Source organism: Leptopilina boulardi, unplaced genomic scaffold, assembly GCF_019393585.1.
Source record: "Leptopilina boulardi isolate dan_hultmark-lab unplaced genomic scaffold, ZJU_Lbou_2.1 LbouV2_228, whole genome shotgun sequence".
Taxonomy (NCBI): Eukaryota; Metazoa; Arthropoda; class Insecta; order Hymenoptera; family Figitidae; genus Leptopilina; species Leptopilina boulardi.
The window spans coordinates 123653-147205 of NW_026137783.1; the positions used below are offsets into that span (position 1 = coordinate 123653).

The following is a 23553-nucleotide window of genomic DNA, read 5'->3' on the forward strand; positions in this document are numbered from 1 at the left end:
AAATAATTTTTGACCCCTTTTTTTCAAAATCAACCCTCATTTTTCGATTTTCACCCCTTCGGGTATTTCGTTTTTTTTATTTTCATTGGAAAGTTGAGGTTTTTGCCCATGAGCTATGTGAATATAAAAATGGGACAACAATAATTTTGTGAAGGGTTGATGTATCGATTTCTGCTAGTTTCGTAAAATTTTCATTTAATTATTTATTATTTTTAATACATGTTAAAATAATAATAATATAATAATTGCATTTTATTATTCATTACTCTGTATTTTATAAAAAAGAATTCAATAATATACAATTGCAATTATTTAAAATTCAAAGAAATTTTATTTTTAAAAAGAATTGAATTTTAGAAAACTTTTAATTTTAAAATGTTTTAATGAATTGAATTTTCAAAGAATTTTATTGAAATTACTGATTTGTTGAAAAGAGGTAATTAATTCTGAATATAATTTTTGTTAAAACTTTTAGAAATAATTCATTTTTAGAACATCTGAAATAGAGAATCTTGTAGTTTTTAATTGCTTACAATTTTTTTCACAAAATTAGGAATTTTAAATTTCATTCTTGAATGAATTTTTTTTAAATAATTTTATTTTTCAAGATTTTTATTAAAATGCTTGAAAGTAATTTAAATTTAAAGAAATTACATTTAAGGTTTTCAAAAAGTATTGAATTTCAAAAGATTTGACCTTAAAATTATTGAAAATTTCAAATGATGAACAATTTTATCAAAATTTTAACAATAATTTAATTTTAGAGAATACTCACAAATTGGAAAATGTTTGAAATAATTGTGTTTGGGAAGAAGTTAATAAAACTTATTGAGTACAATTAATTTTGAATTGAATTTATGTTGAAAATTTGAAAAATAATTGAAGTTCGGAAGAGTTACAGTTATAATTTTTTCAACAAAAAATAATTAAATTTCATGAAAAATTGTCATTTTCTTATCATACATCACAATAACTCCACTGTTAGTGGAACATCAACCTTGTTCTTTCGATACTTTTCTCATGCAAGCATCAGATTTATCGCCCAAAAATTACCATATTTTATCATTGAATTTTCACCAGAACCTTCTGTTACATTTTATTTCTATTCAGCGAAAAAGCAGTATCCATTTTAATTTTCTTTTCTTTAAATTTGAGTAATTTGAATTGAATGTAAATATTTCAACCATTCCTGACATTGTGGACGATGATGGATCCATGAAATTTTCTGGATAATTAAAAAAATATAATTAATATATTATAATTTTAAGAACTTTTAACATTTACATATAAAAATGTTTTCTGACTTCGTTTGCGTGCACATATTATTCATCATTTTGTACCTTAAAATATAATAGGGTAAAAGTACCAGTTCTCGCGAATTTAAGACGACGCCTGACTTTGATATTTTTTTTCTCAGCGGTAAATATATATCAAAATTTGATTTTTGTATATTTGGATAAAAAATTTAATAATGTTCAATATTTATATTTATTTTTATAAATTAAATTAAATTGATAAATAAAAATTGTAATTAAATGTCAATTGAGCAAAATTACCATTTCTCGATGGTCGCGAACCAATTTCTCAAGGTTCGGTTCCAGTTCTCGAGGGTGACATTTTGTAAACAAATAACCTAACAATTAACCTTTACAAAAACTTAAAAAGTCGAGTGTGTATTTATTTTTAAGATTAAAATATCATAGAAAATTACCAGGAAAGAAATATATTTTTTAAATTGTAAATGTTTAGTTTAAAATATTAAATTGAAAACTTTTTTTGGTAAACAGTAATAAGTAGAAAATTATTCAAGTTTTTTAAAAAAATTTAAGAATAGCTCATTTAATCAAATATGTTAAGCACACACTTTTTATTATAAATCTGACAAATAGAAAAATAAATGTTTCAAAATTAACATGTATTTTCTAATTTGTAATATAAAAAATAACTTACCTATTAGTATTTTGCATCTCTGATCACTGTTTGACGTTTGATAAACAATAACTTAACCTACTTTCTAATTTATTTGTTTTTCTGTTTCGAACCATCGAGAACTGGTGAATTAGCTAGAAAAGTGAATTCACCAATTCTCGAGTCATTACCTCGAAAAATGGAGAAAACCTAAAATATGGAACCAGATACCGATGATTGTTTTTAAAAAATATAAAATAATTATTTTAACATATATTTTTACATGCAAACTCAATATAGTTTTTCTACAATAATATAAAAATATTTTTTCACAGAAAAAATAATTAATAATATAATTAATTTGTATTTCTAAAATTCTATTCTCATCAACCTGAAGTATTAAGAAAATGACGAATCGAGTAAAATTGACAGCAATGCATTTTAATTTTAATTGAATAATTATTTTAGTGGCGTTTATATAAAATTTTATTAAGTGAATCTGTAGTTGAAAGTATAAAGAATATTTACAAATTATTTTTGTCTATAAATTTTCAATAATATACTATTTATAGAAAAAATAAAATTAAAATCATCGAGAACTGATGCACCCTCGGTAACTGGTGCTTTTATCCTATTTGAAAGAAAAATTAAAAAAATTTAATATATAATATAATGTATGAGGTAAATGAATAATATAATACGATACATAAAATTTAATAGATTCGCGAATATAATGCAATTATTTTCAAACATTATATTAATATTTTTTCTTGTTTTCTTGTACTTCAGATTTTAAATCCCACTTCAGGATGTCAGGAGCGACATTTAACACAGTGATGGAAAATATTGCTCCTTCATTGATTAGCAGAAATGACGTACCTGACGCTGTTGAACCCGAAAAGCAGTTCTGTGTAGCTCTGTGGTATTTTGCTAATCAGGAAGTGTATAGGTATGTATGTGAACTGTTAAAAACTTACAGCATTTCTTTTGAGGAGTAATTGTATCAATGAAAAAATATTTAATTAACTACATACATACGCCAACGCAGGTCAATTACAATACCACGTTGTCGAGAAATCAAATGGTCATAGAGAGGGCTCTATGTCTTTTGAAAGGACGTTGTCGTAGGTTAAAGTATTTATACCTACAAAAAGTTAAGTTTGGGCCCTTGATAATTTTAGCTAGCGCTGTTCTACACAATATGTGCCTCGAGTTCAATGACGAGATGAACGAAGAGATTCTAGCCAAAGAATAGAATTTCCCGAATGAAGAAGATGCTGATTTTCCCGGCATGAATGATGCACAAAGAAGATATCTGGCTGAAAGAAAAAGGGACAATATTGCAGAAATTCTGATGCAAGAAAGAAGGCATTAATCGTCAATTTAAAAAAGCAATTACAGATTCTTTAATTCATTTTTGGTAAATTTTTATTGACAAAATTTTTCATTCTATTTCAATAATTTACAGTAATTTTCAGACCCTGAATCCTGCAACCACTTAAGTTGCAATGGCAGCGATAATGTTGAAAATCATTACATGCAGTTAATTATGTCTTGTTTCCTTTTCATTCATAAAAGCATTTGTACATTGTACCAGTCTTAATAAACAAGTGAAATTTATAAAAGGAGATCATTATTTGTATCTACCTATGTGTGCCTCTTATTTTTTATGTTTATCTTTATGTTCCTAATTTAATTGCATTTATAAATTTAAAAAAAATTTTAATTTAAATTTAAATTAAAATATTTTCTTAGAGATTATTAAAAACGTTAATAAATGTCTTATAATTAATACAAGTAAAATACTATTTAATTGTACAGAATCTAGTTGAGAAAGTTTTACATTTATCTCACTAAATGAAAAAATTCTATTATTTTCCTTAAATATATTCTGATAAAATGTAATTTCTCAACTCAATGTTTCTTTAAAAATGAAAAAGCAGTGGAATATCTTCCACAAGACACTGGTTGTCATTATTTTTAAAGAAAAATTTTATTAAGAGACGTTTAAATTTATCTACTTATGATTTCATCAAAAGTTTAAGAACCTTCTCTTCACACATTCAGTTTAAATCGCCTCTTTTCTCAGTCCATTCTTACGTTCTCCCCTTCATCCACTCTTCCAGAATTTTTCGTAAGGATCATTTCGGTGGACTTTGTTATTTTTATCCAAACTGACATATGATATTGTACTGCGAATTGAACGTCTGTGAAGAGAGAAAAATCAGAAATAATTAAAAATTGGCATCAAAAAAATTAAAAATTTGAAATAAGTAAAATGTTACATCCCAGTAACAAAAATTTTAAAAATATATTAAAATATATTTCATTTATATACGCATATAATAAGTAGTAAAAATAATAGTAAACAAAGCTTTACTCTCAATCTTTCAAAATTGATAATCTAAAATTATAATTATTTCTAATATTATATTGAAGCATTGACTCATATATATCATTACATGTGTCTATATCTATATATATGCATATCTCTGCCTGCATGCTATGACTCGACGCGAGCAAACAATGTATATAGATATAGTGCGTACAGGCATGGATATGTGAATATAGATATAGCGAGTAGATGCATCACCGAAGGTGACCTCCCGCTACAGAAGGGCTATGCTGAGGAATCGCGTGTGGTTGTTGAACAAGAGCGAAAACTATCTATACTAGTTTTCGCCCTAATTCTTCAAAATTAATTATTTCTTTTTGCAATATTATATAAAATTCAATTACCTATTATTATCAAAATAACAAACCTCATATTTTCAATATTTTAAGATTACAAAACGCTATTATTCAAAAGCATGAATAATGCTCAATATAAAAACTTTCCTAATATGATTTCCACGCAATTCTTTGGCTAATTCTTAGGAATTGTTTTTGCAGCTGCATAAAGTATAAAATTCTATGCAATGTTCAATTTCTCACTTGTATCAAATAGCATAGGCTAACCTTTGACTTGAATATCGAAAGCCTGTTGGTAGGCAATTCCTAGAAATTATACCTATGCCATTTGACACTATTACGCACAATACTCTCTAGCAACGAATGGACTTATGACTCATGTATGCTTTAGCGAGGCGCAAGCACAGTTTTCGAGCGTAGTACTATTGGAAGATGCTTGTAGACGATGTAATAGCGATACTTGCGCTATGCGATACAGGATGCAGGTGTCCATCTAAGTTCTGAGAATTGTCTTAATTCTATGAAAGATCTAAGAGTCAAGCTTGGAGATGGGGTGATCTTTGAACTTATTTACTCCCACTGAGGATGATTTTCTAGTATAAAAACCCATGCAAATGCATTGTCATTTGTCATTTGCTCCGGAATCATTTCATAGTTCGTTTCATAACGTGAAATTACCATCGTGAGTTTGACCCTTCGGTTACTTTAAAATTATTACGACTGTAACTCTTGCATCTCGAACAGTATATGTTTACTCGTTGTTCGGTATTAGAGCAAGTAATCATCATCGCCAGATTTGTAAGCTTGTCATTTATTAAATTTTATTGTTAATCGTCGTATTAGTGTATTCTCAATTTAACGATTTTGCAAACGTGACGTGTGTGCATTTCGGAGTTTACGAACTAAAAAACTGTGAGGAAGTCTCAACCGTTCCTTTTCAGGAGTTGTAAAAACTCACAGCGTCAAGGACAAGTGCCAACTTGTCAATTTATATTTGTTTCTGCCCTCTAAACAGAGGTAATTGTAAGTACTATATTTTAAAATTCACAATTCTTGTAACAACATCTTTTAACATAAAACATTATTGTAACATTTTGATTTGATTCATTTATATTAATAAATTATACAACATTTATATCAATAAAATTCTTCATTGAGATTCTCATATACCTAAATTCATATTTAAATTAACAACGATAAGTGTCAAGGCAATTATTTAATAGTAAAATAAATTAAAAGACAACCCCCGTAGGATCGATAGGAACAAACGTTCTCACATAAAAATAAATGGTCAAGCTTTACCAACTTGACTTAATCAGCCTACCATTCCTCCAAAATTTTAAAATTGATTTTATTAATTAAAATTAAATTCAACCTCGCCTTTCGCTCGGGATGTAACAAAAACAATGATGCTAAGAAAAAACTTGGCGCAGTCGGGCTTCAATCCTATCCCTTTATCCTTTCTACTTCTAGATTTTTTAATGCCAATTTTTAATTATTTCTGATTTTTCTCTCTTCACAGACGTTCAATTTGCAGTACAATATCATAGGTCAGTTTAGATAAAAATAACAAAGTCCCCCGAAATGATCCTTACGAGAAATTCTGGAATAGTGGATGAAGGCGAGAACGTAAAAATGGACTGAGAAAAGAGGCAACTGAAACTGAATGTATAAAGAGAAGGTTCTTAAACTTTTGATGGCAATAAAAGATAATTAATTAATTAATTCCTTAACAGCGACATTTGTATCCTCTTCTTTTCGTTTACTTGCTGTATTTTAGTCCTTATAATACTTGTACAAATCTAATTTTTCCCAATCATCGCTGAAAGGATGAAAATTTTATCGTATTAAATTAAAGAGGGATTCCACGGGTAAAACGAACAGTTGTCGGTGACAAGTTATCGATTTGGCTCAAATTTTTTAGGCGTATTCTACCTCTAAAAATACTCAACTAGCCAAATTTTCAAGCCCCTATCTCATAAAGAACACTCACAATCGTTAATTTCGTGAAAAGTGACATCTTTCAAAATGAAGATTGAAAAATCCATTTCTGCTCGAAAAAATGTTAATTTTAGTCAAAAAAAATTGGATAGGTACTAGTCGATGTGGAAATTTTTCAAAGAATCCAATCCTGTTGGAATTTTTGAACTATCTCTAAACGCATGCGCAGTAGATTAAAAAAACTGTTTTTTTTAAATTCATAACTCAAAAACACCTATTTCGATTTGGCTCTAATTTTCAGGAAAGACAGCTGAAAAGTTATACTTTAAAATGGTTATACCTAAAATTTGCATATTTTGAGTTTTTAATCATTTTTATGCAAAATAGTGAGCTAATTCAAATTTTTTCAAGGTTTCCTTACAGTATTTGCTTTTTTGTGCGCATGCGCAGTTATATAGACAAAAACTAAGCCCAAATTCAAAATCCTCGAAAAATTTCCAATCAGTTATCTATATTCACACTTAATTTTTATTTCGTCGATTGAGGGCAGAAACACGCCAATTCAGGCGAATGTTGAGAAACATGACAATCTAAAAAATATTAGGGAAACCTGCCATTCCAGTGAAGATTTCAAAAACATGCCATCTCAGATGTCAAATTTTTGTTGATTGTTTTAGGTTGGTAACACTTTCTTGAGAAAGTTATATTATAGTTAACAAAATTTTATTCTTGAAATCAATATTAAAAATTAAGAAAAGTATAATTATTAATAATAAAATTATTAAAGGTTCTACCGACTTAGCCATCAATATTGAACAAAATATTAATTATTTTGACTCATCAATTTTTCGTTTACAGTGTTACCAACCTAAAACAATCAACAAAAAATTGACATCTGAGATGGCATGTTTTTGAAATCTTCACTGGAATGGCAGGTTTCCCTAATATTTTTTAGATTGTCATGTTTCTCAACATTTGCCTGAATTGGCGTGTTTCTGCCCTCAATCAACGATTTATTCTAAACAAATTTTAACAGAAAAAACAAATACAAGTTATAATTAAGAGCATTACAAATATGAGAGTATTTAAAAAATAGTATATTGTGCATCTAGGGAAGAAAATGGTTGATTTCCGCGAGTGTAGTTTGCAGTTCGAGACGTAGAGAGTGCCCGAGCCGATGGCGAGGATTTGCGAGCGAAGACGAAAACTGCAAATACACGAGACAGAAATCATTTTCCTCCCGAGTTGCACATACTATTTTTTCTAACACACATACCGAAAGTACATAGATTGAAAATAAAGAATGTTAATTTTTCTAAAAACGGTATTTTATTATTAAACCAGTAAAATTAAACGCGCGCAAGCGCGCCAAATTGAGTATTTTATTGTTTATATTATAAAGAAATTAAAGATTAATATTATCAATAATAATTTAATTTATTAGAATATTATTACATATTAAATGATAATAATGAAAATTATATGTTTACAGGCCTCGGATTATACGACTTTTTCCAACTTTTTTCAAAAATACGACTTTTATCGACTTATTTTAATAAAGTGCGACAATTTTTTTTACATTTGAAAAAAATGTAAATAAAATACATTTTTTTAGTATAAAATGTAGATCTTCTTCAGAACTTCTTCAATTCAATTATTTAACAAATTTTGAACTAAAATGATTCTTCACTAAATTAATTATTTTTAATAATTTTAATGAAATACATCACAAATTCAATTATATCAAAATTATTTTTCAATTAAAATTTTTATAAAATTTAACAATTGTTTATAATTTAGAAAATAAATATCACAATAAAATTGAATTATTTTTAAAAATTTCAATTCAAAATAAACTAAAATTCAATTATTATTATAAGAAATTTTAATTCAAAATCAATTAAAAGTCAATAATTATCAAAAATTTTCAATTTAAAATTTAATTATTTACCAAGTTTTCAATTTAAAATGAAATAAAATTCGATTATTTTCTACAATTTCTATAGAAAATTAATTATTTAAATTTTTAATCAAAAATGAACTTAAATTAAATTATTATCCAAAATTTCAATTAAAATTCAATTATTTCCCAAAATTTTCCATTCAAAATGAACTGAAATTCAATTATTTTCCAAATTTAAAATCAAATAAAATTTAATTATTCTCAAAAATTTGAATTCAAAATTAATTGAATTTTCAATAATTTGAATTTAAAAGCATCTAAAATTTAAATATTTCTAAAATTTTCCATCGAAAATTTTTTTTTTGAAATTTAATAATTTCAATTATAACTCTAAGGAAATTCAATTATTTTTAACTATTTTAATAATATTCTTTGAAAATTCATTTATCTGAAACCATTTTTTAATTAAAAATGATTTTCAATTTATTGTATTTTGTCCGCATTTTCTAATAAATTTTTAATGAAATCATCTAAAAATTTAATTAAAAATCACTTAAAGTTTCAAATAATTTCAAAAATCTCAATTTTAAATCTTTGAAAATTCAATTAAATTTAAAAAATGTTTTCCAAAAATTGTTTGATAAATTACTTTTAGTTCTGTAAAATTTAATAATTGTTTGAAAATTAACAATATCTTTTGAAATTTAACTATTTCTAAAAATTTCAACTTTAATCCTTCGAAAAGGATTATTATTAAAAAAAAAAAAATTTTTTTTAAATCTTTAAAATATTTTTGTTGAAATAAAAAACAAATCCACTTTTTTTTGAAATATAAATCGACTAAAACGACTTTTTTGTGTCTTTAAATTGATTCGAGGTTTGTGTTTTTATAATTAATATTTAATAGGTATTCGTTGGCCCCTTGTACCTTAAAAATAAATTTTTTTCAAATTACTATCTTGTACGAAATTTCCTGGTGCATCTTTTTTCTCATCATAAATTTTTTGTATTTGTATACAATTTTTGAATCAATAAACAACTTTAAAAAAAATTTCGTTGGTAAACGTTGTGTACTTCAGCTTCGTGAATTGAATTTTCGAATTTGGATTTTTAAAGAAACTTATTCCGAAATTTGGAAACACAATTATACAACTTCGGCAAAAATGAGAAAAAGAATTGTCAAAATTTGACACGTCATAAGATTACTATTCAAAAAAACACGTGAAATCAGAAAAGGCCAACTTCAAGTTAGGACAGAAGGACATATTATTATTATATAATTTTAGCGAAAAATATAACTTTTATAGTAAGTCGACTACAATGAAATTAAATTATGTTATTACTGATCAACAGAATTGACAGAATGACAACAAACGTACAGAGACGCCAAGCTGAGAAAGTGTACACTATTGTTTACGTGATTATAGATTTTAAATTTGATTCGATATATTGAAATATACATTAAACTTAAACTCGATATTTCGAATCGATAGTTTGACAGTAAATTCAATAATATTCTGTTCTTGTTCTTCTTAATGTTCTATAAACAACAGAAATAAGAATTGACGTTACGGGGAGGGAAAGTTACATTCCCTCCCTGCTAGTGACGTCACAGGGAGGGAAAGTAACATTCCCTCCCTGCTAGTGACGTCACAGGAAGGGAAAGTACTTTTCCTCCCTGTTAGTGACGTCAGCGGGAGGGAAAGTTACTTTCCCTCCCGCTCGCCGGGAAAGACATACTTTTCTCCCTCTTTACAAGTAAGAAATGGTGTACTTTCGGTGCGTGTGTTAGAAAAAATTTATTTTTTACGTTTGTTTTTTCAACTTAACATTTCTTTCAGTTTGGGAAATTATTAATTTTTGATGAAAGATATTTTGTACTTTTGTACATTATTTATAATTCTTTGTACAAAATATCTATCATCAAAAATTAATAATTTCCCAAACTGAAAAAAATGTTAAGTTGAAAAAACAAACGTAAAAAATAAATTTTTTTTAAATTGGGAACGGTGGTCTAGTAACAATCTAGTAACTTTGACCCATTCTTTCCCTCCATTTTGTTTTTTCTACTCTTTCTAACCTATTAATTGAAGAGAGACAAAGAAAGAAAATGGAGGGAGAGAATGGGTCCCCACCAGATGGCGTATTGCAGTTTAGCCGATCCCAATACTCTCATATGTGTGATGCTCTTAATTATAACTTGTATTTGTTTTTTCTGTTAAAATTTGTTTAGAATAAATAAAAATTAAGTGTGAATATAGATAACTGATTGGAAATTTTTCGAGGATTTTGAATTTGGGCTTAGATTCTGTCTATATAACTGCGCATGCGCACAAAAAAGCAAATACTGTAAGGAAACCTTGAAAAAAATTTGAATTAACTCACTGTTTTGCATAAAAATGATTAAAAACTCAAAATATGCAAATTTTAGGTATAACCATTTTAAAGTATAACTTTTCAGCTGTCTTGTTTGAAAAATAGAGCCAAATCGAAATAGGTGTTTTTGAGTTATGAATTTAAAAAAAACTTCTTCTTCTTCTTATTCTTCTTCTTATTATTCGTCGTGAAGTGAGGTTCACGGGCTCGTTGGCAACGTACTAGCCGTAAAGGTTTGTACATACTGCCATGATCTGAGTCCAATTGTAGTATACTGGCGTCTGAAAATAACAGGCAATCGCTCCTCGCACCACGACCAGGAAGAGCATCGCTCCATCTCCCCTCAACCAATGCTGAGGGGAGATGAAGCGGCACCACCTCCTGTTAATCGCGGACAAGAAAACAAATTTTAATCTATTTGAATTTCAAATGTTCAAATTGCATAGTTTCAAAAATCTGAAGATGGGTGGGACCTGTCTAAGTGAGGGTTCGCTTAAAAATTGAACACTGCAAAATGGTGGTTTGCAGTTTAGAGCACTTAAAAAGGATTTGATTAAGGGTTCTCGATACGCGCTAAATCTGGGACAAGCCCACAGGATGTGATCTATATCTTCAATTTCGTTAGGGTTACAAGGGCAACTTGGTGAGCTCACCAGATTTTTTCTGTACAAACTTGCGTTCAATGAGTAGTAATTGCTCCTCATTCTGCATAAGGAGAGAATCCATTGTCTACGAGAAATAAATTGGTGAAACCAGGGTTTACTTCGTCGTTTGTAGAATTTTTTGTAAAAAGGACGCCTTTATTTGACCCTACTGCTCTTTAAAAATTGTCACAATTTTTGGCCATACTTGTTTGGAATAAGTATAAAAATCGGAAAAGGGGAGAGCAAAATTTAGAAAATTTCCATTAATTGCTGCCTCTTTGGCCGCCTCGTCAGCCTGTTCGTTACCTGAAACTCCCATGTGGCCAGGAGTCCAGACTAACCGGACTTCTCGGTTGAGTTTGGCTAGGGTAAAAAGTCTATTCCTGATGAGAAATATAAGAATGCTTTTAATAGCGGAAGGATTGTCAGAGTCAATACTGCGCAAAACACTTTGCGAATCTGAAAAAATAACTGACTGGTGGAGATTTTCTGTAAGAATAAAGTCTAAGGTATATAATATTTTGATGGCTTCTATTGAAAAAATTGATGCATGACTTGGCAGTTTCCAAGAACTCGATAAATTATGTGAGGTACAGATAAAGGAGCAACCTGCTGCAGATTCTGATTCCATTTTGGAACCGTCTGTATAAAAATTAGCGTAGTCTTTAAATTTATTGTGAGTGATGTTTTTAAATTCATCGATCGGAGAGGGGCTTTTTTGTATTTTTTTTCCTATATTTAAATCAATTTGAGGGTTGAAGAGGTGATCTTCATAAGGAAACTCATAGTATGGGTGAATTCGTGATCTACGTATTTGGTGTTTAAAAACTTTTGCTTTTTCAAACGCAATCATTAGTACGAAGATGTTTCTAATTTGATATGTATTCCTCTCGTGTGTGGTATTCCAAAGAGTTGTGAAGCTATCGGGTAAGGGGTGATCTCGGTTTGCAAATGTTTTAACAAGGTAACGTTTAGCTAAATAACAAAATCTTTTTTTCAAGGGAGGTTCACATGCTTCAGCCAACATTACATTGATCGGTGTACTCCCTCTATAGCCTAAGGACAATCGTAGGGCTTGGTTCCGTATTTTTTCTAATTTGTCAAAGTATTTAAGTCGCTGAAAGGTGTAAGTGTGCGAGCCATAGTCCCATCCACTCCTGATCATGGAACGGAAAACGCCCAGAAGAATGTCAGGGTCAGCACCCCACCATGTACCCCTGAGTACCCTCAGGACCTTTCTAGATTTGTCCGCCAAATGTTGGAAGTGTTCGTCGAAGTTTAGTCTATAATCAAATATTATGCCAAGGAATTTAACTGAGTCTGATGGGTATACCAGATTGTTGTTCAAGTTTACGGATAGATTCAAACCGTTAACGTCGAGTTTGAGTTTGTTAAAAAGTATTAATTTTGTTTTTTCTGGTTATAGTTCTAAGTTTCTATTGGAAAAAAAGCGAGAAATAATATTCAATCAGTTTTGTAAGATGGCGATGCACTCTCTTGGATCTTCTGATCTGCACAACACTGCTATATCGTCAGCAAACTCGACCAATATGCAATTATCAGGCACGATTGATGACAATTTCCTGGTATATGCTAAGTAGAGGATTGGGCTGAGTACACTTCCCTGAGGAAGGCCGACTGTGTTGATTCTGGGTCCTACAGTTTCACCGTTGATTTTGAAGTACAGTTGTTTGTCAGCAACAGAATTGTATATGAAGCGAGTAATTGATCTTGGAATCCCAAATTCGCTCAGGTCCTCTGCCAGAATACTGGGCATAACACTGGGGAAAGCGCCTTTCAAATCGAAGAATAAGCCAGCAGTAACTTGACGGTTTGCGAATCCCATCCACACTTCTGTTGCTACTATAGCCAAGTTATCTGCGCATGATCTGCCTTTTCTGAAGCCGAATTGAGTGGATGAAAGTTGAAGATTGTGTTCAAAATACCAATTGAGTCTCATGTTGATTAGTTTTTCCATTAGTTTGAATAGGCACGAAGCAAGAGAAATTGGTCTGAATTTTCCTGGGGATGATTTTGGAATAAAAAAAATCAAAAATTCATTCCAAGTTGTTAATGAAAATGAATGCTACAATTAATGCAATTTTACTGCCTCCTGTTGAAATTGTAATTTCAATTTATAATAATCTGCATGACTATTAATTTTAAATTCTATTGTTTCATTTGGAAATTGCTGTTTAAGGAAGCATTGACAAAAACTAGTTTGCGTTTTCCTTAGAAATTGTTTTCCGATATCCTCTATGTCAATTAGTGTACCTTCATATTTTTTACTGTTATACTCTGTTGAATTGGAAATTGATGTAAAAGGACAAAAGCCCTCAAATTTATTGCTCTTAACTGATCTCTATTAGTGATAAACAAAATTATTAAAACAAAATAATCGTCTATTTATTTATTGTTATGATTTCTTTAACAGAAGGAGGATAACGTCCTTATAATTAATTGTATACTTACACCTATTGTGAAGCACGTAGCACATTGGTACTTTTTCTTGAACCAACCATACCGAAGGTATGTTGTGTTTGATATATAATTTTTTTCTTTTTCTGTTCCCATAAATTTTTGCAACATCCCTCAACAGCAGCATGTTTTGAAAGCTACTTTTCTAATAATTGTAGGACAGCATCAACTTTTACTTCAATATTTTTTAAGAACAACGTGAAATAAAACCTATCATAATGAGATAGGACATTATTCTCTTTCAATTTGCTGTAAACAATTTTCATACACGGTGGAAAATTAATGTCCATTATATCATTATTTCCAAAGTCCGTAGATTCAATGTCATTTTGCAATTTTAACATTTTGCAATGTTTATATATAAATGACAATTGAAAATTATTATTTATTAATGTTAAATTTTTTTCAATGTCCATTTCGTTAGTAATGTTAATGTAGGATTGTAATTGAATAATGAGTTCCTTCCAATCTGTAAATATTATAAATGCATGAAATTTTTTATTAAGTGGGAGAAATCATAACAAAACCAAAATCGACGCGTTTGGTTTGGTTCTTGATCTGCTGCTTCATCAACGGAACTAACATGTATACAACTTGTATCAAGTTCCTTTAAACCAAAATTTTTCCACATGGTGCGATTCCATTGTGCACCGTCTGTAGTGACGACATCTGCTTGAAAACCATCGTCTTCAAGCAAAATAATACATTCAGTTACTAGGTGAGAAAGAACTTGGCCATTTGCTGCACCTTTGCTTAGGAAAGCTGCCACGTTTTGAATCCATTTACCTTGAAATGGTTGGTATAAAAATACCAAGGCATGGTCAGCTTGTTCCATCTTTTGGTGCTCGAGGGTATGTTCACGTAAATCTGTGAACCCCAAAATAGACAGATTGTCACTGTCGAATGACACGGATTTGCTTATTTTCATTTCGTCAATGACTAATACTCCTGAATAAAAGTTTTTAAATATTATATTTAACATACAACATTTGTAAGAAAGTGTATAATTAATTTCTATATTGTTACCTCTTTTTTCTTCAGATTTTATAGACGCACTCTTCTTCTTTAACATCGAGAACACTTGAGGATCGAATCCGTATTGAGGTTTCATGTTCTTCATATACCTCCTCAAAGTTGTGAGAGCAGGCAGTGGTAAAATCTGATGGTTTTTAAGATGAATATAAGCCTTTCGACTTTTAATGCGGAGGAGTATGCACTCCAAAATCCATTCCCTGGAGTATCGCATTCCGTGTTTATTGTCCAATTTGCCATATTTTAGAATTGTCTTTACGACTTTCTGCTGTTGTTCAGGTAAATCTTTTATTTTCTGCATCATTGAATCTTCATTTATTTGAGAATATTTCTTAATCAAACTATCAATGTGTTGCTGCATATTTTCTATCTGTAAAATAGAAAACATTAGAAATAAGACAAAGTGAATATAATTTTTATTTTAAAGAATAAAAATCAATCATGAATTATGCCAACCTTTTTCATGGATTGGCCTAATCTGTCTTTTATTTTCCTTTTTTTAAAATTTTTTTACTTCTCAAAATTAAAGTCCTGGCTGCACGATCATTTTTATACTTTTCTCGCTTGAAGATTCTTTTGCACTCTGCATTCATTACCCTGATTGTGCGATTTTGCTACGTAAAACCATTTTTACATAGTCCTTTCCAAGCTTCTTCGCACAAATTCAAGGTAACTATTTTTATCATTGCTTTTTATCATTCTCCAACACTGGATATTTTGCGATGTTATTATGAGCTATAATCTTGAAAAAAGATATCAAATGATAATCATAAATAAAAGTAATAATTATAAATAATTCTTTTATATATTTTTACATTTTTGCAGAATTACAATGTTGAAATCTACATTATTTTTTCCAGAATTAATTGAAGCAAATATTAAATATTTAATGAAATAACTAAAAAATTAAATAACTTACTTTGACACTCATATATGTTTTAACAAGAATTGATCTTGAAGCAATGCTGTCCACATCTCCAACGTAAACAAATAATAGTCCAGCATCAGTATTATGCTCACCCCAATGATCAGGAAACTGAGACGTATTTCTAAAATTCCAGTCTTTAAACAAACTCTCAATTGAGTATTTATCTTTTGTTTGCATGGGAGAATCCACTTTATAAGGCAGAGTCATAATGCGTTTCAAGTTGTCAACTTTACGTTTACTAATTGAAGACAAATCTCTCTTTGCTTTGATCTTATTAGAATTAGAATTTTTATTCTTACTAGGAGCAACATTCGGCAAGTCACGCTGTAAAATTAATCATAATATTCATAAAAATATACTAAAATGTAATTAGATTTAAAATATAAAAAAATTTTTTTTAATGTAATATAACCTCAAAAATTGATGGAATACTATCCAGTTTCAATCTTAATATTTTTCTCTTTAATTCAACATTATTTCCGTCTTTAAACAAAATTATTTTATTGTTATAAAAACAATTTTTTTCAAAGTGTAATTCACATACGAAAATGTTTACTCTATTATACCGGCCTCTGTTTAAATTGTCGCCAATGCTACTCAACCATTTATTTCTATCTTCCTGAATTTGAAAAGAAATTGCAGTCAATGCAGACAGTTTATATGTATAATGTTTAAGACTGTACACTAATTTTATATATATCTTATCAATATATAATTTTATACATATATATATATATATATATATATATATAATTATAATCATTAGACAGTTATGAATGCTTATACTTACATCGTTATCAGGTAACCTAAAAAGTTGATGGCTACATTTTTCTTTTTCATTTTTACAACCTTTAACTGCACAATTTCTACTCATTTTTAAAAAACTTTGAAAAGAATTTAAAAAACAATCATCACAATAACGAAACTAAACATAAAAACAAATAGAAACAATCAATTAAAAGCAAATAAACTACTGAAAACGCACATGGGAAGCCAAACCAAAAAGAAGAGAAGAATAGAAATTTAAAATACACTAACTGGTGTTGGTGTGCGCACCCTGGCGGATTGGGAAAACCGAGTTGTAACCGAATTGGGTTACGATTCGGTTCATTGTGAAATATTATCGTTAATCGACGAAATATGTAGTAAATAACTATTCAGAATGGTTAATATACATTTAGAGTGCTTATTTATGCAATAATAATAATAAATTAAGATATAATTAATTAATAATAAGTGTTTTAAGTGTACAGTGCATACAGTTGTTGAATTACCATATATATGTATATTACCATTAGCGGCAGCTGTGATACGCGCGTTAAACCCTAGATGGCGTTAAGGATGACTTTGCGAATGAATTTCTAAAATTAAGCCCTTGAGTGTCAAATGTGTAAGTAAATATATAAGTTTTAAAAAAATAGATCAATTTATTAAAACAACATTTTTGATTTGTACAAATATAAAAAAAAAATTTATAACGAACAAAAATTTTTTTAATGAGAATAATATAATATAATATATTTTGTGTAACACCTGCAAGAAAAGCGCTACTTTACTTTAAGGTAAAAGCAGGGTAAAGTTTTTGATTTCTGCATTCTGGTACTTTTCTGCACTGTTTTTGTTACTTTACCGCACACTATGCAGAAATAGTACATTGTGGACCAAGAGCGGAAAGTAGCCGTTTTCCGATGAGTTTGTAAGTTGTTGCTCGAGCGAAGCGAGTATCATCGATACGTACGGAAAGCTAGGCTACAAGGTACACCCTTACAAGACCTACATCTCGAGGGGCGAGGGGAGTTTCTGCGTAGGAGTTACGAGGCAATCGGTGTGACTGGTTACTTGGCAAGGACCATGCACGGCTTACGCATCAAGAATCCTATTCAGAACGATCCTTTGTCCCTGACAGAAAGGATCTATAGCCACATGATGCAGTGGCATCTGGCTATGTTGAGGGGAGGCAATCCAGAAGTCGTTGTACAGATGATGATGGAGGATCTGCGCGGTATGCGCGTGTCCACGAACAAAGCTGCAGGCTTATTCCTGACACCCAACTGTTTGGGGGAGTTGGAGCAGACCCAAACTCGGGCTTCGGGAGCAGGATAGAGAAGCACTCAGATGGCAGGTGGTACACCCTGAAGGTGACACAACAGATGCGATCAGTGAATGTAAGATTGGGTGGATGGAAAGAACGATTGCGACGGTGTCAGTTGATGTCAGGATCCGCTCGGGACGCCTTGATGAGAAGTTTCGCGTTAAGCTGGGGCCTGAAGGAGGCAGACATCACTGGACTGCATGAGGTGACGTTCACGCGTATTAAGGGGGTAGTATCGGTACCCCCACCAGCCCGTACCTGATGCCTAAGGTCAACGATGTGTTGGAGATGGGTGACGTCCCCGTTCAGATCATGGATGCGGTTAAGCGAGAAGCTATTAGGAGGGAGAGCACGGATCGGTGGATGGCGGTGCGTGGGCAGGAGATTGCGCGTTGGCCTACGACCGTATGTCGCCTCGAGTGATGAAGGGTTTCCTTCTCAACGAGTGGATGTCACCCTGCCCGATTACTGAGCGTGTGGGGAGACGTTACGGAGTCAAGATAAAACGGTGGGCAAACACGATGATCAGGGCTGCTTTGCATGTTCGGAACATCGGTTTAAAACAGCTGATTTGTATTAATAACAATTTAATGGCTGCTAGTATGGGACAGAATAAGGGGTTTAAAATGAATCAGGAGGAGAGAATCCCAACACCATCCTAACCCAACCCCCAGGACAGTATGTCAAATCAGGAATAGGAATGAAGAAGTATGTGACATTAGGCGCACATACATAAAGAGAGAAGGGGGTTCTGGAGTAAAGAGCGAACCCAGCGAGTTAGGCAGCGACAACAGAGAAAGATCGGAAGTTAGCGACGGATTCTTGAGTAGGGAGGGGAGTCGTCAGGAACGTAGGGAACCCAGCCGAAGGCATACCCCCCAGAATACATCACGGGTTGATGCTAGGAGGACACTTTTCGACAATTCTTCCACTGATAACGAAACGGACGTAAGTGACAGAAGTCAGATTCGAAGAGATGTTCGTGAAGCTTCTCGACGAAATAAAGTCAATAGTACTCTAAAAGATTGGGATATTAAGTTCTCGGGTGAAGAACGAGAAGATCCCGAAGAATTCTGGAGAGAATTGAATACTGCCGAGATTGCGCCATGATAAGCGACGAAGATCTTCAAACACTTCCCAGCATTTTTAAGGGTAATGCGAGTAGGTGGTTCCGCACAATTCGAGACTGTTTCAAATAGATTTTCGACGGGAGAATTTGACGACCATCGATGACGACTAAGTTATAGACGAGATGAGAAGCAGGACTCAAGCAAAAGGGGAGAAAATATCCTATTACTTAACCAGTTTACAACTGATAATGGGACATCTTAGGAAACCATTGTCGACCAGGGAACAGGTTAAAATCCGTAGAAAGGACTTACTCCCACCTATTGGAAACAAGTTGATTCATCGGTGTTAGAATCACTCTCGAAATTAGAGAAGAATTTGCGACAATTCGAAAGGGTTCAAGATCTGGACGATAGGTACGTTCCCCCCCTAGAGAGAAAATGCGTCTTTCCACCGCGGCTTATAAGGGTGCGAAAAAGGATGAGAAAAGGCCATCTTCCTCAAAGAAGACCAAGAAAATAGCGGCCCTAGAGGACGAATCAGCGACGGGGAGCGAGTTAGAGAAGGTGGTCGACAAGAAGAGTAAGGGGAAAAAGTCAAAGAAGACTGATTCTGAGAAAGGGACTACAGAGGTGAATGCAATTAAGCAATCCAGTCCTCAGCCATCCGCGACTCCGATACAGGCTCCTAACCCAACCCCTACTTTTGCGACAGTGGCCGCTGGGTAAGGCAAGCGCCAATTTCCACCAAAACAAGGGCATGTTTAACATGTCAGATGGTCGGACACAATGTTTCGGAATGTCCCATGAGGACATGCTTCGTTTGTCAAAAGCGTGGTCACTTCGCAGCACAGTGCCCAGCTAGAATCCAGATCGAATCATGCCTTGTTTGTCGATCACTAGGCGTGAATTTCCTTAATTGTCCGAATTGCGTCCAAGTGAGGGCCGCTTAGGGAAACGGACAATGGGGGGCACAGAGCGGGTCTGTACCCCCCTCCAACCCACTGAAGAATCCTTAAAACTGATTCTTAACGACGGAGTAGCGAGCAGGGTTGGAGAAGGTCAGTAGTTCAGTAGTACGAGACATTATTTTGAGTGTGGATTTCTGTAAAGCCTGGAATATGGAGGTACAATTGGGACTGGGGTTATGGAGAGTTTTCAATGGCGACTGGCATGTTTTTGGCGTCAAGGATGGGATTGAGAGTGATGAGTCGATCTACGCTGAATGCGCTGGAATCTCTGCGTTGACGGACAAACAAAGAGAGGTCATTCAAGAAATGGTGAACCGATTGGTTCTTCCAGAATCTGACGTACTGGGGGTAACAAATCTGACAGAACATTATATATGGGTTACAGATTAGTCACCAGTACAGCATCCCCAGAGACGCATGTCACCTATTATGATCACGTGGGCTCAAGGACACATGATTCAACTACATGGGCAAGGCGTGATCGAACCATCAAGTAGCGACTGGAAGAGTGCACCGGTGATTGCCAGAAAAGGGAATGGAGATTTCCTAATGTGTATGGACTATAGGGATGGCAACAAGGTTACCGTCAAGGACGCTTATTTAATTCCGACGATAGACTCCATACTCGACAAGTTGAAGAAGGCGCGATATTTGTCGATGATCGATTTAAAATTGACATATCACCAAATTCCAATGGCAGAAGAGAGCAGAAAGTACACGGCCTTTGCCATCCCCGGCTCAGGACTGTGGCAATATCGACGTATGTCATTCGGCTTGACTAACGCGCCGATGACTTTTCAACGAGTAATTGATGCTCTTTTCGGACCAGAATTCGAACCTCACGTGTTTGGTTATCTCGACGATATAATAATTGTGACGGATACTTTCGACGAACACGTGAAATGGCTTGAAATAGTTTTAAAGAAGTTGGCAGACGCGGGATTTGTGGTTAACCCAGAGAAATGTGAGATTGGGTGCTCTAGGGTTACCTTCTTGGGGTAGCTTCTCGACAATGAATGATTGCGACCAGACCCCGAAAAAACCGAGCCAGTAAGAAACTATCCAGTGCCAAAGAAAGTCAAACAATTCCGGAGATTTTTGGGCATGGTTGGGTGGTATTAAATTGCTAAAGAAGAGTCGAGACTGGGAATGGGGCAAGGAGCAACAAGAGGCTTTCGACTAGTTGAAGGACAAACTTACGACAGCACCAGTGTTGGCCCGTCCTGACTTTAATAAGACATTGACTATCCAATGTGATGCGAGTAGTTTTGCTATTAGAGCTGTGTTGACTCAGGAGTTTGACGACGGTGAACATTCGGTGATATATATCAGCCGTGTTCTGACTGGGGCAGAACGGAATTATAGCGTCACGGAGAAGGAGTGTTTAGCGCTACTGTGGGTGATTGAGAAGTTGCGACCATATATCGAGGGATACAAGTTCAAGGTGATCAGTGATCACAGCGCCCTAAAGTGGCTTAGAAACTTGAAAGACCCGAGTGTTAACTAGTGAGATGGGCCCTGGAAATGCAGGTGTAGGATTTTGAAATCATTCACAGGAGAGGTGCATTGAACCAAGTCCCAGATGCTGGATGGAAAATTGAGAACGATCATGTTTATCGACACACGAGTGACCCGTTACTCCTTCCAACTGTTGACGACTGGGATGGTTGAAAACTGGAAGAACCTGAGGAGTACAGAGAGAGAGAGAGTTCTCCACGACGGCCATGAATGGACGTCGACAGGTCATTTGGAGGTGGAGAAAACGTATAATCGAGTGGCGAGAGAATATTACTGGCAAGGAATCTGGAACGATGTCCACCAGTATGTCACTCGATGTCCCGAGTGCCAGCTTCACAAGTCACACCACCCTACCACCCGCAAGCTAATCCTGTGGAGAGGAGTAACCGCACATTGAAGACCATGATTGCGATATTCATAGGGAAGGATCATCGCGACTGGGATCTTCATGTTCACGAGTTTCGCCATGCTTCGAACACTGCGACACAGGTGGTGACAAAAACATCTCCCTCATTTTTAAATTACGGAAGATATCCTCGAATGTTTAAAAGTTTGCGACGGGAGGTAGAACAACGAGATCAGGTTAAGAGAATTGCGCCAGAAGATTGGGTAGACAGGGTAAAGAGGTTGGATGCGTTGCGAGACTTGGTAGCGAAATTTATCGACAAAGAACGTAACGGACAGACCGAGTACTATAACCGTAATCGACGTGAGGGGTTGTTTAACGTGGGTGACTTAGTACTCCGTAAATCACATATATTGTCGACTGATACACGGAATTTCGCAACAAAACTCGCACCGAAATATGAGGGCCCTTTCCAGATCATGGAGAAATTATCACCTACGGTTTTTGTCTTACGCGATAACGAGAGTCGTCGTATTCCTAAAATCCATGCCTCAGACCTTAAACGATATCTCCCCCTACGAACTCAGTAATTTTTACTAATGATAATATAATCGTAGATTCGAGGAGGAATTTCGACAAGGATAATATAAGACAAAGGGAACGAGATCAACGACAAAGGCTTCATCGACGGAGAGACAGAATGTCACGACTTGGGTTTTGGTGTCTTGGGTAGGCATTACTGCTGGGAGTAGTAACGGCCTAGGGGGGAGGTATTTGTGACGAAGTAATTCGTCACAAGGCAGTTTTCGACTTGGGTTGATTTTCGCGCGTCCGGTAGTTCAGAGGACAGGCCGCTGCAGGAGTCCGGAACTTGGCGCCATCACGGCGGCCACTATTGGAACGTGTGGAGGAGAGGACGAAAAAGATCTAGGAAGATAATCAATATGGTGAGAGCGGGCTCGTAACGATATTGTAGTGTAGAAGAGAGTTTTTGTTTTGTCCAGAGTGTAAAATAAATAAAAGAGTAGAAAAGTGAGTGTGAGTGTCTCTTTTATTTTGGAGTGAACCTCAAGGAGATCATGTGTCCATTTTTTGAGTCATCACAACGGCGGGGTTGTTTTTCACCTAGACTAGATTCCACAGAATGAAGTTTCGAGGAGTTTGGACGGATCACTGGAGGGTTAACATTTTGATTTGTCGTCGTAGGTAAGTCCAATTTTGTTGTGTCGTGTCTCAAGAGTCGTGTCCCTTTTTCTCGACTTTCGTTCACGACAGAATCTCCTCTGAGATTTATTATTGGATTTTGAGTTTTGGGGGTATTTTGTGTTTTCTCTGATTGCCAATTCCATACAAAAATTGGCTGGCGACTAACAATTATTCACGTTGGGTTATCTTTTTGTGACAATTAAAAAGAAGTTATTAATTAACAATAATACTTATTAATTAAATAATTTCGTTATTGTATAAAAATAAATAAATTTAGTTTCATGATGATTTCGAAAACAAATCAATTAAGGAAAAATTTGAATTTTAGCGCGTTATAGATAAATAGAAGGAAATTGATTTCTTTTAAATCTTTTAATAAAATTAAGATATCAAAACATTAACAGACGATATTTTAGGAGAGAAAAGGCATATATTGTTGTTCTACTCTTACT

The 23553-nt window shown here is 33.2% G+C and overlaps 3 protein-coding genes across 3 annotated transcripts; 1 reads left to right on the forward strand and 2 right to left on the reverse strand.

Moving 5' to 3' along the window:
• Nucleotides 1–14419: 14419 nt before the first annotated feature.
• LOC127279948 (uncharacterized) lies at nt 14420–15468 on the reverse strand. Its single transcript, XM_051302605.1, has 3 exons — nt 15430–15468; nt 14968–15343; nt 14420–14889 (listed from the first exon to the last, which is right to left on the reverse strand). The coding sequence occupies exons 1-3, from the start codon at nt 15436–15438 to the stop codon at nt 14420–14422; spliced, it is 855 nt and encodes a 284-aa protein (XP_051158562.1). The 5' UTR covers nt 15439–15468.
• An 830-nt stretch (nt 15469–16298) lies between these two features.
• Nucleotides 16299–16841, reverse strand: LOC127279950 (THAP domain-containing protein 2-like). Its single transcript, XM_051302606.1, has 2 exons — nt 16692–16841; nt 16299–16520 (listed from the first exon to the last, which is right to left on the reverse strand). The coding sequence occupies exons 1-2, from the start codon at nt 16773–16775 to the stop codon at nt 16299–16301; spliced, it is 306 nt and encodes a 101-aa protein (XP_051158563.1). The 5' UTR covers nt 16776–16841.
• Nucleotides 16842–21864: 5023 nt separating this feature from the next.
• LOC127279951 (uncharacterized) lies at nt 21865–22485 on the forward strand. The gene has a single exon (XM_051302607.1). It carries the CDS (start codon nt 21865–21867, stop codon nt 22483–22485), a length of 621 nt encoding a protein of 206 aa, XP_051158564.1.
• The last annotated feature ends 1068 nt before the right edge of the window (nt 22486–23553 follow it).

Bases quoted from the DNA above. Each gene is read 5' to 3' on its own strand.
- LOC127279948 (XM_051302605.1), bottom strand. The intron at 14,890-14,967 runs GTAACAATATAG...ACTTTTATTCAG, and splicing joins AAAATCTGAAGAAAAAAGAG to GAGTATTAGTCATTGACGAA.
- LOC127279950 (XM_051302606.1), bottom strand. From the start codon at position 16,775: ATGAGTAGAAATTGTGCAGTTAAAGGTTGTAAAAATGAAAAAGAAAAA. The intron at 16,521-16,691 runs GTAAGTATAAGC...TTTCAAATTCAG, and splicing joins TTAGGTTACCTGATAACGAT to GAAGATAGAAATAAATGGTT.
- LOC127279951 (XM_051302607.1), top strand. From the start codon at position 21,865: ATGTCCCGAGTGCCAGCTTCACAAGTCACACCACCCTACCACCCGCAA.